The sequence below is a fragment of the Mesoplodon mirus genome (assembly GCF_964341445.2).
Source record: "Mesoplodon mirus genome assembly, chromosome: 3".
Lineage (NCBI taxonomy): Eukaryota > Metazoa > Chordata > Mammalia > Artiodactyla > Ziphiidae > Mesoplodon > Mesoplodon mirus.
In genome coordinates, this window is record NC_138978.1 from 68,010,063 (window position 1) to 68,027,161 (window position 17,099).

Consider the following 17,099-nt stretch of genomic DNA (forward strand, 5'->3'; position numbering starts at 1 on the left):
ATTCTAGGCCCTACTCCTGATCTACTTAATCAGAATTTCTGGGTATGGAGCCCCGGTTTCTATTTTTTTTTATATAAAGCTCCTCAGATAGTGTCTACTCTCACTAAAGTTTGAGAAGGTGACCATTTTTGTAATTAGTTGTGTTTTTGATAATATATGACATTCTGCACTTCTGGAAATCTCAGAACTGGTAGAGTAGAGTTCAATTTAGAGCATATCATCAACTCAAGGTAAAAATAATTTTTACAGAAATGTACAGAGAAGCGGAGAAAATATTTCTGCTACCATGTGGATGCCCTCCAGGATTCTTTAGGAAAGAAAAGCAGGATTTTTATCCTGGATCATTTACTTATTCCAGCCTTTTCTTCACAGCCCTGAAGGCACCTCCATTGCCCTCAATCCATGACCTAGACTCACAGTCATAAAAGGGCTAATAGATAGTGTTCTTTTGGAAGTAGGAAATTCAATAACATTTAATATTTTAGGTATTGAGATTATCATTTTCACCATTCTTTAGCAAAATTTATTGCCTCAGGGTGTAGAAAAATTCAATTGAGTTGCTGATTGGATTTTCAAACTCAGCAAAAATTGTAGCTTTGAAAGTCTAAGCTTTCATTTGTAAGAGCCAGCCTTTCTGAGAGAATAAAAATATTTTCAAAAATTAAAAGGAAAAGTTCTAAAAATCAGTGCATTAAATTTATGTACCAAAGAGGAAATTGGAAAGACAACGTAATATGATATAAGAACTAGCTTTTCTTTCATTGGTAGAGGCAACACACACAGACACTCACACACACACACACACACAGGTATAAGATTGGAAATAGTGGAGAGAGAAATAAGAAAGAAGATCGGGGAAAATAGACAGATTTAGATGTCCTCAAGAAGGTCAAGGGCCCTGGCTCCCATCCCTATCCCTCTGGACTCAAAGTATGACAACCATGGAAATCTGAGAGAAGGATGCTTGTGCATTACTTCCCAAGGTGTAGCCCTGGAAGATTTCAAGCCTCTTAAAGAAGACTATCCAGTTTGGTCTTTAGGACTGTACTGAATGCTTGGTCTCCAGTACCAAGCATTTAGGAAGTCAGCTGCATAGGCTGATGGGCCTGAGGGCAGCATGTCTGGGGAAAGCAAAGGCTTTCTGACCTGAAGGGATGGGGGTCACACAAGTGCTGAGAGAAAGCTGGTGTAACTGAAGATGTCTGGCCTTCAAACAAGGAAAATGCAGAGTGCATGGATCAAGTAACCAAAGGCCACCACAGTGTAACAGACATCAACGGCCATGGCAGCATATACTGAGGAGGAGGGATAAGGAAAGTTATATCCAGGGGAGGACAGAGATGTCCATAACCCCAGATACCTGCTTCTCCAACTATATCTGATCAGTATGAAAACCCTCCATCTGGAACTTAAATTACCTTTGCTGAGAAAAAGTTGTGGGGAATAATAAATTTGTCTAAGCATTTGCTTCAAAAGGAAACAGTTGTTTGAACATTCTATAATAAATATAAAATTCATACCTATTATATTGAAACTATAGCCTCTGGAGATGAATTTCAAGATTTAAATGTATATATTCTAGGTATAATTACATTATCCAAAAGAAATATATAGTTAAAAATTAGATAACTTTTCTTTCTGGGTTTTCCATTTATTTTCCATCTTACCCTGAGTTCATTTATATCAATAGAAATATGCATGTACAAAGAGAAATGCCCCCATGAAGTAAATGGAAGGTGAATTAAAGAGGAATTATGGGAGACATCAATAATAATATCTAACTTGGACTTTAGAATCATATAGACTCAGAATTGATTCCAGATTCCTCCACCTGCTAGCAAATATGGATTTTTCTCATCTATAACAGGAGAATAATATATACCTTGCAGGATTGTATGAGGTATAAATGACAAAATGTATGTAAAGCATTTAGACTAGTGTCTGGCACACTGTAAGCATTCCATCTTACTATTTGTGATATTATTCTTGATAGTTTATGCATTGCTATTTGTAGAACTCAGTGTCATATTCTTAACTGTGACTCTTATGGTCAATATAATCAACAAGTGGTGTAACTTAATCATGGCCTATGTTGAGAATTTCTTCCTACAAAAATAATTTTATAGCTCTACTCTAGGCCAAATTTATATTCATTTCTATTAGTAGCATGCCATAAGATGTGACCAAATTTACATTCATTTCTATTAGTAGCATGCCATAAGATGTGGCCAAATTTACATTCATTTCTATTAGTAGCATGCCATAAGATGTGGGTTTCCATTATATATATACTATAGAGACAAATTCTATCACCTGTCACTCTTTTCCAACTGCCATTACTTTGGCTCAGGAGAAAATGATCATGAAAGAAGATCTAGGTAGTTTTAATGGCTCTTTGTGAACCTCAGATGTAACTGAATAATTTTCTAGATTAAAGAAATGCCCATCAAGGTATATAGGGGTAGATAACCAACTGATGAAGGGAAATAATCTTATGAAAGCATTTACTATTTATCTTTGATACAGCTCTTTTAAACAGTCTGATTAATTCCTTTTATGATTTCACCCTTGAAAGCACAAACTATTTTGTTCTTTGTCATTGTTGTATGACATTCCATTTGGCAGTCAGCTTATTTTTAGCCAGACTATCAAAGTATTTTTCAACTGGACTGCCACTTCACTTGAACTTGGAATCTTGTAACCTGAGGAACTGCACTTGGGAAAAGAAGAATCTTCTAACAAATGGGAAATTATAAATCCAGACCAACCCAAACTTGTACTGGTAATTATTCTTATATCTTTAAATGTAATATAGTTCAATAGTTGTTATATATAGTTAACATTTCACTGGAATGTCTGCTAATTTTTACAAGAGGATAAGACAACATATTATATGAAAGTGTTAAGAAGATTATCTGAACTCAAATTATTTTTCTCTGAAAGATCTTTAGAAAAAAACAGAAAATTTCTTATAATTTTCTGTTTCTACTAGTTCCTAGGTATAATGTTATAGAAAAAATTTTGGAATACTGTTGAATATAGGGATTTTAGGATTACATCTTAAGTATCTAGTATTTAAAACCTAAAAATTCTTATCTAGCAACTAGAGATTGCTATAATTATAATGCAATAAAATCAAATGAAATAAGTCAAATATATTCTTCTATGTAAATATATTATCCAATATCAAATGGGTTCTTAATTACTACGATTCAATATGATTGCATTTTAAATATAAACATCTGCATTTTAAACTCACAATCAGTAATTTAAATTAAGTATTGTATAATTCAGAGTAAAAAACAGAGTTTTAATCACTTGTATGTTATGATCTGTGTCTATATTTTGCAAAGAAGAGCTATGAGTCAATCCCTTTTGTTTTTCTTTACTAGATGAATGGAAGAAGAAAGTCAGTGAATCTTATGTTATTGTAATAGAAAGATTAGAAGATGACCTGCAGATCAAAGAAAAAGAACTTACAGAACTAAGGCATATATTTGGGTAAAGTTGTCAGTGTTATTATTTCTCTGTATAAGTGTTTTCACTGTTGATCTACTTTTTAGCTATATCTGTGTTTAAAAACACAACCCATATAACCTCCTATGTTAACCTTAGAATATAGGGTTATCTCTTCCTACCCATTCATATAGCCCCTAAAATGCAAATATCTTATCTCCTTAAAATATGCCTTGCCTGTTCCCATCACTAAAGTTTAAAGAGAAAGGAATCTAAAGGCTAGCCTTTGAATACAAACTGTTGCTGATCTGAATAATCTTCTCTAGAATTAGATCATTCTTGCGAGCCATGCCAGCAACAAACAGTAAGATTTCTCTTCCCAAATGGTGGTAGAATATTGGCCACATTTTTCTTTTTGGACTACTAGAGAGCTCCAATTTTAACAAACCCTTTGGTCTCTTGACATTGAAACGCTGTCTGTTAATGAAACTGTGTATCATTCTTCCCCTAAACAATCATATACCGATGTATAATATTGGCTTCAGGCTTTCAGTGGGTTTTGTTCCATGATAACAAGATAAAAATAATCTGGCATATTGTCACAACCTTGTAAGACACAAAATGTTCAGAAAAGAGGGGTAGATCCCTTATATACACAAGCAACCTTTTGGAGAAATTGAATCTTGGCATTGAGAAACAATGTATTTTGGAGAGTCAATTTAAGTTAGCTGCCTGACTGAGGAAAAGTTCCACAAAGGCCAATTAGCCATGTTTACTTACAGCTGTGTTATTCATGCAATACACTGATGACAAAGAACTCTAACCATTTTACTTGGAAAATAAGTGTAAAGCAATGACCAAATGACATATTTTTTCAAAAGAAATTTCAGATATAGTAAACATACAAAGCTCACATAACTGGCAAATAAAATTACCCATGCATAATATAGTTTATATAAAATTTGTCAGTGGGTTAATAAGGCCTTCATAAGTATTCAATTTATGGTTTGGGAAGTAGTTAATTTTCCATGTTATTTAGCCCAAAATGATTAACTCAGCTTTGACACTCATGATGAGATACACTGGGATGAACTTCGCAAGTATTATCATATGCTCACTTATGGGAAAACATTTGAAAGTCCTGTAGAGATGTGACTGGCACTTTGGTATAATAGATTTATACATACATATTAATTTTGTTGGAAAAGAGCTATGAATGTAGAACTTAATCATAAACCCTCTAGCTCTTATTGACAGATAAATATGCTGAATGAAATGTGATCAAATTGGAGATTTTCCTCAAGTTTATAAAGTTAAAATCTCATTTATTTGTTTTTATTTTTTAAATTTGGGAAGTGTTATGCGAATATGTCAAGGCTAATTTAAACAGACATATCCTTTTAAGCATTAAGCTTGAAATGTACTTTTTTCTCTTACCACATCAACAAGCAGCTGTTTCTGCAGGTCCTACTGTAGCTGGATTTATTGTGTCAGCTATATTCAAGGTGTTATTCCAGACACATCAAATATAAACCATTATTTAATCCACACCATGACCCTGTGTGATAGATAATATTGCTTCTGGTGGATAATAAAGGAGCAGAGACGTTGGATCTTGTCAAGGTCATATGGTCAGTAAGCACTGGAACTGTGATTTGTAGCAAGGTCTCCCCACCTTCCTACTACACACTGATTCTTGCTCCCGGAGTTTCACAATCTGGTTGAAGGGAAAGGCATATATAAATAACTCACAGAAGACAGCCTATGACAAGTGCTAAGTGGAAGAAAAAACAAGGTGGCTTTCAAATACAAAAAAAGAAGGTTTGTTGTCTTGATTTATTCATTGGTTTTGTAAAGCATTCCAGATAAAAGGCATAGTTGGGTAAAGATATATAGGCAAGAATGGATGAGTACCATGGAAAGTCTACTGGTAGCAAGAAAACTTAATGTCTTGACCATTTTACCTAAGCTGAGTAAGAAAGCTGTGTCGGTCAGCATAAGGATTTTGCAACCATAGTTTTAAATCTAGTTTCTTTTATTTACAAGCAATGTATCTTTGGGTATATTACTTAATCTCCCTGAGGCTCATTTTCATCTGTAAAATGAGGTTAATAATAACGACCTTACAGGACATTTGAAAAATGATGTCAAATGCTGAATACAGAGCCTAATGCACAGTAAGCATTGAATAACTGGAGGTTTCTATTATCATGATTGATTGGGTAAATAAGGGCAGTTTGAAAGACTGAAGACTTTATTACCAAGTGGGAGTAACAAATAGTTTATTCAAAGTTAAGAAGTGAGAAAGTTAGGATAAAGTGTTTTTATATCAAGAGGATGTTTTCAAAAATAAAAATGTAATATGTTAGAACAATTCAAAATGGTGCCAAAATCTGAAATATAACTTTTAAAGATTGAAATCAAGAGGTATTTGAAGAATTTTCAGACTAGAGTGTTAGAAGGCTCATCAAAATGGATGTCAAATTCCCTGAGAATAACGGTAGGGCATTTTGAGGAGAGGAAGACTGGTAGCCTGGTGCTGAAGCCATTAAAGAACCTTCAGAAATGTCCCATTAGCCAGAAGTGATAATAATGAGGCTGAGGAGAGGATTACCCACAGCCTAGAATTATGTTTCTCCAAGGGCTAAGGACCCCCCGCAGTAAAATACCCAACAATTCTTGCAAAAATGTTAGAATCAATGATTCTACCCCATATCAAATGAATTAGAATCTCTGGGGATGATTTCCAGAGACCTAAATTTTTAACAAGCTCCCCAGGTAATACTTTTGCATGCTAAAAATGATACTTCAGCTAAAGTTTGAAAACTACACTTCTAGAAAGATACCTAAGTTGCACTGAGAACTCTGTCTGCGGTGATATGGGTGAAGGGATGAGGAATATGAAAATAGAAATCAGGCAACTAGTATGGTCTACAGAGAGTCAAGGGAGCAAACAAACAAACAAACAGAACCAGAGTACTCTGCTTTGTCTGCTTCCATCAAGGCAGATGGCATCATAGGGAAAGAAAGTCAATCCTGCCTAGGGCAGTGTTCTCAGGATTTTCTTTTCCCTAGAATAATATGATGGATGACAAGGAAAGAAAAGAATGGAATATTGAGAATATAAATTGTCTTACTCATTGGCTTACACACCAAAATTTTCAGAGTAGTTGGGAAGTTTAAACATAATATTGTATGAGATCACATTTAATCGAGTATCTAGGACATTTTAGGTGTTAAATCTTAGAATCTTTCCTTCTCATCTTTATTCATGCTTTATGTGATGTAAGAAATACTTCTGTGATGGACAACTGTGTAATGCTGCTTGACATCAGGCTTCCTCTAAACATAGAGATAGGAAAACTATAAGGTGCCTTAAAAGAAGCATTTAATACTAGAGTCATAGATCACTAGTGTAAACATAGATTTGCCTGTGGTTTTTCTTTTTGCAGCTTTTTTGGTTGTTTTCATTTGTTGACAAGTTTCTTTATAGCATTCATGGTAGATACTAATTCCATGCATTAAAAGAGATTTTCTGCATCATAAAGCAAAACTTATGTCACCTCAAATACACAATCTCCTGGTATAGCTTTCACACATAATATAGTACAGAACAATATAAGTACTAAACTTAAAAAAGACAAACAGAACTAAACCATTATCTTGCTTATGCCAATTTATAGCAGCTTTGAAAAAAGAGCTTGCTATGGGAACGAAGAGGAATGGAAATTGAATGTTCCTTCATCTTCCACAATAAAGTTGAGTTCATTCATAATTTTGAACATATGTCGAGATAATAGAGGAGAGACTGGAAAAAATGAGGAAATAGAGAAAGCAGAAGAAGGAAAAACAGAAGTGGTACACTGGAGTACATTGTGAGGTTATTTCCTCCTCTTTGCTCTCTCTGATCTTTACATTTATCAATATAATATCACTTACTACCTGGTGTTGTCTTTATTCATTTTACAGGTCTGTCTAACCACTAGTATACGTGTTCACTAAAGGCAGCTTCTTTGTCTACTTAGCTTTATTTATATTTGTATGTATTTGTAATAGCTATTTGTATAGCACTTGAAAGGAAAACAAATTAACAACTTAGTGCCTACCATATGCCAGGCATGCTCCTAGGTATTTTAATATGCATTAACTCATGTAATCATAAATGTATATATGTAGGATGCTTTGAGCTCGGTGACTGGCACATGGTAAACACGCAAAAATGTTAGTTAAAAACTAATTGTCATTGTTTATGTTCACATCCTTCTGGAGTAGGTATTGTGCTTGCCATTTTATACCTGAAGAAAATAAGGCTAATCAAATTAAACTGGCTTGAGCCATGTTACACAACTTGTACAGTTGTGCAGGGATTCCACCCATCTGTACTTCACTTCAAAATGTATGATCTTCATGAGCTTAGTTCTCAAACTAGGAAGGGGAAAGAAGTATGGATAAGAATTATCTTTGAAAACTTTTCACCTACCCCATGCCACTCTACAAGTTTGTTATGTCCTGTGTACTAGAACTGTCCCTGCATGTGGGAGTGGAAGAACATATTTCACACTCCCACTCCCACACCTTGGTGATACACGGACCCTTACATGAACTTTGAAAACCACTTACATGATGGTTCTCCACATGCAACTTTTAAAAGGCTTCCAATTAAATTATTTTGTTTCAATGTTTTTAAATCTTTAGAAATTTTAGAACTATGTTTTTCTGATTTCATTGTCAAGCCTACTTTTAATCTGCTTAATCTGTAATATGTCTATGAAGAGATTCCAAAGAAGTTATAATTTTTCAGTGCTGTGACTTTTCAACATAATCAGAAAAACCCTATTTTTTCTCATTTTTAATCTCATTTTGGCATTGAGTAAATTGGTCAATAATGCTAATATCTCACTTTGAAATTGATTATGTTTAATGAATAAAAGTAATCAAGAGGATGCCCTGTTCCATGGGAAAGCAGTTGCAATATTTAGAAGAATTGAAAAAGAAAAAAAACGAAGGAAGTTTTCTGAGATGTACCTTCCTGCTTATTTTTTCCCTGAAAAGTTCCTCTGGGCCCAGCTGCATTCCACCATACTTATGCTCCAAATGAAATATCTTCCAAAAACCTACTTTTTCAGAACTATAACCAATTATGAAAATTAGCTATTATAAAATGAATAGGTCCAGAAACATCACAGACTGACCTTACCAAAGGAGAGTGAAATTTTCTATCAAGGTGCTAAGTAGAGTATTGAGGGAGTAAATTCCATCTTAAAAAAAATAAAATTGAGTGAAAGGATTATTCGGTATGTTTGATAAATGCATTGTGTTAATTAGCAATGAAACAGAAAACAACAAAAAGACCTCAAACCAAAAAGCAGAGAATTCACATTGTCCCAAGACTGTCTACCCCTCTATTTCTTTTCTTGCTTGTCTAGGTAAAACTAGCTAAGTAATAGTTTTACAGAAATATCTTGTAAAAAACCTTGAAGCAGCCTGATCTCAAACACTCTTTCTATCCCTGTCTCTGTCTCTTTCTCTCTAGCTTAGTACATCACTCGCTCTCACTATCTCTCCCCCTTTTATCCTCCCGCTATTCTTCCCTCCTATCCCATACTGCCTCCATCTTCCCTTTCACTTTCCTATCCCCCTTCTCAAGTGCAAAGCAAAACAATAAAAAAGTTAAAATTGTATCAATGCTTTAGTAAAAATAGTTATTATAGCAGCTAGTATTTATAAAAGTCTTAAAAGATCTAACCCATTTAAACCTCACAATAACCCTATGAGATAATAATTATTATTGTACCAGTTTTATCCTTAATTATTCTTACCCTGCCACTGTATCTCAATAATTGTTTATTGTATGAATGAAAGAATGAATATGCCTCATATTGTCAGTTTGCAGATTTGATCTGGAAGATATTGGACAAATATGTTTCTGGATATTTCTTGGGGATATATCTTGGGAACAGATCTTCTTGATGATTCTTCTGTTTTTATTGTTTTGGGGGAAATCAGCAGCAGCCATCAAGAACTGCACAAGAATTTACACCCAGCCATTTGAAACCTAAATTATCAATTTTGGAAACTAGATGATCCATAGCAAATTTTTACCTTCTTTCTGCTTTCTTGGCCTTTACCTACATTTCAGCCAATGAATTAATTTAAGAAATGTATCTACCTATCTGAATATTTTGGCTTTGGCCAAGTGTTCAAATGTTACATTTTAATAAGTTTCCATTTGTGAACATGTCAGATATCTTCTTGAAAGGATGAGGTCATGAGAAGTTTAATTGGATCACAAAACTGCATACTTTTCTGGATAAAAGGTAAAGGCTAAGAAAAGAGTTCATTATGCTACAAGAAAGAAAGTAACCTTTGTGCCCAAAACTACCATTTTTAATGATGAAGGACAGAAGTTACTATTAGAAATATATTCATATAGTGACTTCATTTTAATTAGGAACTTCATTCATGCACCAACAAGCACTGTGAACTCATTAGGATATGTTAAGTTACAGTATGGCATGGCAGGTGATAAAAAATGTAAGGGAAAATTAAAAAATAAATTGAGCTTAGGATATTAGAATACATAAGTGATGCTCAAGTGGCAGTGAATTTGACACATACAGTTCCTTTAGAAGAGGCAAAAGAAGGGAAAATATCTCCCCTAGGAATGATTGCTTTAAAATCTCGAATATTTTAATTGCATGTATCAAACATTTGACAGGAACATTTGACTAGAAGTTAACAGGAAGTGAGAATTAGGATTCAAGTATAGCCCCAAAGTAACTCTCATTAAAAAAAAAAAATTACATTCCAGTTATTAAAGTTAAGATAAAAATTTTACTATTAAAATTGCACTTAACTGCCAAACACTGTGGGAGTCTATTCTCTGTTTATTCATTTTGTTGGCATTAATAGAGTTGCATGAGTTCAGGGAAAATAGAATTCAAGAGGAAAATAAAATTCAAGAGGAAAAATTCAAGAGGAAAATAAAAGTAAGAGACTACAGCTCAAGGATCTATTTAGGACTGCATACTGACTTACTTATGAATGGTCAAATCTAGTGTAAGATTCAGTAAGTTAAAGAATGATTGTTGAATAAAAAGTCTCTAATATAATTCATACTTTCAGTCTTATTTATGTAAACAATATACATTCATTTAGGTTTTTTTTTAAAATAAAACAATGGACTTTATCACCTTATTTTTCTGTTTATTCAGTGTTTACTTTCTTTGCAAAGCTGCTTGGAGCATTAGAGATCAGGACTAATGCTAAGGTCAATTGCAGGATTCTCTCTATTGTGTGTGTTCCCAAGACTGACACACTTAAACGATCCAGGAATTAGTGAATAATTCCTATCAAGTAGACTCTTGAAAACAACCTGAAATGAGCATTAAGAACAGAGGTGGAGTACACAGTTGGGTGTTCAGTAGGTGTTGTGCCAGACTTATTGAATATATCATCAAAGTTAGAACTTGGAAAAAGAAAGCAATTGAGTCTACCTTCTCAATAAAATGATTTTCAGCACAACCTTTTTTTCCTTTGGATTTTGTTGTTCTTTTAATATCTCCAGTGTTGAAAATACCTTCCCCATAGTAATGATGCTGCTGAACTTGTATTACAAAACTGTGATTCTAGTAGTTGCTCTGAATCACTGGTAGGTACTAGGTGTCACAACAGTGAACTTGGTCAAAATAGGGAAATTTTACAGGTTGTGAAATGTGAGAGGTCAAAGAAGTTCAAACTTGGTTTGAAAATTGTGCTAAAGTTCTCTCAAGACTTAGACTACAAAAGGAAAGTTGTACATTCACAGTAAACTTGCTAAAAATAGTAATAACATATCATGTACCAAGTACTATAGTAAGCACTTAATTTCATTTTTTTTCACAACACAATGTCATATGAATCATTTTAATAATTTTATAACTGAAGAAAATAGACTTGAGGAGGTTAAATAACTTGCCCAAATTGGAGAAAAAGAAAAAGAAAAAAGAAAAAAAAAAGCACTACTTAAAGACAGGAACAGGATAGGATTTCAGTCCTGGTGTGAATACAAGCCCCAAGATTTAAGAAGTACCTACACTGCTGAAATGATTTTTTCCACTTTTAAAACATCAGAACATGGTAGGCATTGCTGTATAATATTAGAGATACACATTGAAAAACTAATTTTTCTCAAGGGTTTATTGCTACAGAGGAGCTCTCAAGCTTTATCTTCTTTCAGTATTTGCCATCAGTTTGTTATAGTTAGCTCAAAAGAAAGTGTCAATACTTCCTTTTCTCTTTTTCTCTTAGGTTGAAGGTTGTATAGTTCTTTACATTTAACAGAAGGCTTCCCTCTCCTGCCCCACTCCAATACTTTGTTTTCTGTCTTGTGTTCTTATTGTGTGTTTCATTTGCTAGATAATGGAAGGACCAAGGAAGAAAAGCCAAAGCAGCTCAGAGCTTCTGAATCACTGTCAATCAACATCTTCAATTGCTAGCTACAGTTTTCTTTTCCTTTTTATTTATGGACACTAATTTCCTATAAACTTTAAGAGAGAAGTCCAATCTACCTAGCTTTAAAAGCAGAGTTCAGTTCTTCAGAAAATCTGTACTATTTGAAATCATAACCACGGAGAAGACCTCTATGAATGCATTTCCAAGTTGGGCTGCTGAGTGCACTTTGTTTAGTAGTACCTATTAGTTGAATTTCTCCAAGACATCTATAATACACCTGGCTTTGAGAATTTAGATGTCTGGCTCAGGCAAAGGCCACATATTTCCAAGAACCACATTATTTTGTAAAGTTTCTGTTCATACCATGAAATAGCTATACCATTTACAATTATGCTCCTTTGGTAGACATTTTAAATAGTGGTATTTTCATCAGATTTTTTTGTTTGATTGCATCGTTCATTCAGCTGAGGAAGGTGCAGATAGAAGTGAGTTAAATTCTTAACTATTTGTCATGAAATCCTGGGCTCCTTGCTATATTATATTAGCAACATTTGTAAAAATGACTTGGTGTTCATTGTACTTCAACGTGTGGCATTCCAAAGCAAGTTGAGTTATATTTCTCAATGTGAGTAACTATGTCTGTGGGCTTTGCTACTGGGAAGTTGAACATGGAAAGCAAGAAAGTGAAGAGGGTGAGAAAGTTCTGCAATATTCCCATGTCTATGAAAACAAACCGCTGGACTTGCCATTTCTAATTAAAGCATTTCACTGAAATCCTTCAAAATCCCTGGAATTAGAAGTTTGTCTTTTTAGCAGCACCCTGGAGAATAACACCTTTTCTTTTTCTGTTTTAAAATTTCAATAGCTTTTGAAGTTCTTAACTAGGTGCCTTGATGATAATGTTCTGAATTTATAGTACCTTCCAAGTGTAAGTACTTTACAAATGATATGGAAGGCTCATTCACCAAAGACTTTGCTATCTCACTAAAGCTGCTAGAGATTTAAATAGGCAGGAGGCAGCTTGAAATTAACCTGGGAGGCCAAAGATATGATCTCATTTCTACTGAAAAATGTCCTGGGAGTACCAGTGACCTCAAGAGGTCGAGAATTTTAGCTTTACATTTTTTTCAAAGGCTACCTATGGCTCTCTAGGGCCCTCCTGGTACAATGGTCTTTGTTCAAAGGCAAGGATTTCATTAATTGAACCACTAACACTACTTCTCTTCTCACCTGGGACTGGTATCATATCTCACCTGGTATCATAGTACCTTATCAGAGTTTAGACCTTCTTTATCTGTGAAATCTGACCCAGTCAGAGTACAAGGAAACTGCTTCAGGCAGAATTTGTAATACATTGGGACTGTATTCCTTTCTCCAGTCTCTTATCAAATGCTACCTTTTCTTTTTTTCTTTTCTTTTTGGAGAGAATTTCTTGAATTTCTCCCTAAATATTATATAAGGTTTTGATTGTAAGAGAAATGGGTTTATTTTCAAATACCTGTGTTTTCTACTTATACACAAATTTTAATTCATTAAGGTGTCCTGAAAAGTTCAAATTATACATAGAACATAGAACTTGTATGATAGTCTTTAATTTAAACTTGGTCTCTCAAACTTTTAATATTATTTTCTCATGATTTTAGTTATTATTCATCTAGAGGTATACTCAAAATTCTTTTCTCTAGGTACAAAAGAATCCTAGAAGACATATATTTCTGAATTTGTAGTAACAGGATTCCTTATTATAATTTTTCAAATGAAAAATGATAAACTAAAAGCTGAAATTTGTAATCATCTGTAAAATATTTTTTTTCAGTTCTGATGATGCCTTCAGTAAAGTCAATTTAAATTACCGCACAGAAAATGGTCTGTCTCTACTTCATTTATGTTGCATTTGTGGAGGTGAGTGCTTGGAACTCAATACTTTATAAGCTGGCTGTATGTGTATATGGTCAGTGATTTGAACTGCTTAATAATCTACAAGAGAATTCTATTCATACCCAATTTCCTCTTTTGCTTTGCCCCTAGAACCCTGATAACCTTTAGCTGAAGAAGTAACTAACTACCAGGCAGATATTACAATTGATTTAGCTCTGAATTTAAGTTTTATTGTGCTCCTACCTTGAATCAAGTTTACTTGGGGGGAAAAAAAAGTATGTTTCAGTATCGGGCATGCCAGTCACGGATAAGGTTAAATTCAGAAGCACTTAAAGCATTTCCCAAAATATCATCAAGCAGTTGCTTCACAGTCTGTAGTAAGATATGTGGAAGGTAATAAATGCCAAAGATAAAATCCCAAAGTGAAGATTGATCAAAGTGAAGACTAAGAGTTTAATTTCGCTCATATCTTGTTATGTTTGGTTCATTAATATATCCCAAGCACCTAGGATGGTACCTGGCTTATAGTAGGTACTCAGTAAATTTACTGAATTAGTGAATGAATACTTTTTTGTTAATCCAAACTAGTATCCTTTGAACTCAGTTTTTAAAAGAACACTAATGTATAGTATTGACACTAAACATATCCCTTAACTACTCCTCCCAAACAGACACTACTTAACAGATCTTCTTCCCAAATTTAAACACACCTTCCCAACCTTAGTCATTTTCTCCAGATTTCTCTGATCTAAATAATCTCCATTGCTAATGATGTTCTGATGAATCCTGCACAGCTAGATTTCTATCTAAGCTTTTTCACAAATAGTTTACTAGGGAGAATTTTTTCAGGTTTTTATGTTCTAAAACATGATGAGGAGAGCACCAAATAAAAAATGTAACACAAATGCATTAAATATACAGCACTGATACAAAGTTTTATAAATGTAGAAATGTACACTACTAAGTAAGGCTGTCAATTAACAGAAAATTTTACAAATGGCCTCCAGAATAGCAGTCTGACATTTTCATACATCAGTGTTTTATTTATCATTAAGTTAAAGAGAGATTTTTAAGTCACTTAGTCTATCCCCACAATTTAACTTTTTTCATTTTTTCTCTAAGGCAACAAGTCACATATTAGAACCCTTATGTTAAAAGGTCTCCGCCCATCTCGACTGACAAGAAATGGATTTACAGCCTTGCATTTGGCAGTTTACAAGGTACAGAAGTTTTGTATTAGAACCAAAGATGATGTGTATCTGTAGGCTTTTTTTTTTTTTGCAAATTAGTTATCATGAAAAATATGCAGAGTGACCACAGAATTACATTACTGGATAAACTTCTAGCTAACTCTTTGTTGAGCAGATATCATCAAAACACATTCTTTTCTATTGTTTTCTATGTTTATCTCATTTAGTTTGCACAAGAACCCTGAGAATGAATACTATTATTATCTCCAGGGTTACATGGTTAGCTAGTGGTTAGCCAGAATTTAAGACCTGGCAGTCTGGTTCTCTTGCCAAAGCTCCTTACAAGGAGACCAAGCTGCCTCTGTGCAGAAGATGAGGTTGCATTTGAGGATGAAAGAATCATATTGAAGCTGCATTGTTCTGCATGTTTTCTTTAATAAAAATATACCTCTAGGGTTCTCTTTAGTTTCTTTCTTTTATTTCTCCTACTTTTGCTTCAGTTGTTTTTTTCCTTACATTAATCCTTGGTTCCAACATAATTTCAGTACCTGATCATAAAGTAAATATAAAAGTGGATTGGAAAGGCTGGGATACTCAGTGTTGGGACAGATCCTTGAGATTGTCATAAATATGAATTTATGTAACATATAAATTACATATAAATGATCATTTTCTGATTGTAGTAAGTTTCAACTTACTCTGTACTTATTATGAGCTAAATATCATGCTAGGTTTTATATACATTATTTCTTCTATCATTAAAATAACTTGGTGAGCTTCATATTAGTCCTTATTTTACTGAAAAGAAAATTGAAGATCAAAGTTGGTTATTCAGTAAATGTTAGGATAATGATTAGAATCAAGTACAGTTGAGTCTTACTCTTATATTGCAAAATATTTTGTTCTTTCTCAATGTCATGTGAGTCAGTGACAGGATTTTATTTCAGTTTTGTATGTGCAGGTGTGGTGGTGGCAGAGGCGGGGGCTGGGGACAGCCCTTTGCTTGTATCTGGATCACTTTCACTTTGCTCTGCAACCTTCCCCCAACCTTTAGAGAGTTTATCACTGTGGGGGAAGAGAGCCATATTTTCCCATGATTCACATTCACAAATATTCCTGTGATTCACCATGCAAATGCTCTAATACTCATCCTTTTTCAGGCCCCGTCAATGCCTAGTCAATTTGTCTTATTCCTTCTGGGAAAAAAGTGTCAGTAAGTGCTAAATTGTCTTTAATACCTACTAATCATCCTACAAAACTTGAATGGAGACTGAGTTCAGGGTGTAGGAAATAGAGTCTGACACCAGCTTTTCTGCTGAATGGCAGGAGGTGAAAGTAGAAGAGCTTCAAGGAATAGGAAGCGGGTGGTGGATAGTCAAGGTGGTATTGTGAAACCATGAATTCTGAATTTGACTGTCTGGGAGATTCTTTCTGTATTAGTTCATTTTCCCAAGACTTAGCATGACACAGCCACACAAATGGGTTCTGAATGATCTAAGGCTACAATCTTAAGAAAATATAGTTCTTCCACCTCTGTTTATCAAACCTAAATTTCCATTTTTAGAGTCCTCTTTGCTCTAGTTATTCTGTTTTCTTATATTTTACGGAAGGATATATGGACTATAACTTTTTTATAACAAATTTAAACAAATTTAGAACCTTAAGACACAAGATAGGCAAAGATTCTTAAGAGGCCATAACAGAATGCATGATTACTTATTTCTTAACAAAGATAAAAACAAATTAAATTTACCATTCCACTTTAAACACAGAAACAATATAAAGTAGCCATTCATACTACTATCGTATTAAATATAGTTCTAATTATACCTTCCCTGGACTACTGCAGTAGGCATCTGATTCATTTTGGGCTGTGATTCTCTTCCCCCGTATATTTTAATTCTTATTTTAGTATTATTTTAAACAAAATAATTTCCAGACTATTACAAGAAACTCCTATATACACTTTATCCAGATTTATTAATTGTTTATATTTTGTCCCATCTCCATCATCACTCTATTTTCTTTCAGAATCATTTGAAAGTAAATTAAAGACAACGTTCCCTATAGCTACTAAATACTTCTATCTTTATTTCCTAAGAAAAAGGAAATTCACTTACATAATCACAGTACAATTATCAA

General features: G+C 33.8%; 1 protein-coding gene across 1 annotated transcript in view; it reads left to right on the top strand.

Annotated features, from left to right (window-relative positions):
* Nucleotides 1–2,704: 2,704 nt before the first annotated feature.
* The window catches only part of TNNI3K (TNNI3 interacting kinase), a gene marked incomplete at its 3' end in the record, with an annotated part of 277,657 nt that continues 263,262 nt past the window's right edge, over nucleotides 2,705–17,099 (top strand). The window contains exons 1-4 of the mRNA XM_082614605.1: nucleotides 2,705–2,782; nucleotides 3,393–3,501; nucleotides 13,706–13,791; nucleotides 14,890–14,987. Of these exons, the coding sequence (XP_082470731.1) occupies nucleotides 2,743–2,782; nucleotides 3,393–3,501; nucleotides 13,706–13,791; nucleotides 14,890–14,987 (333 nt within the window). The 5' untranslated portion in view covers nucleotides 2,705–2,742. The remainder of the gene's footprint in view (nucleotides 2,783–3,392; nucleotides 3,502–13,705; nucleotides 13,792–14,889; nucleotides 14,988–17,099) is intronic.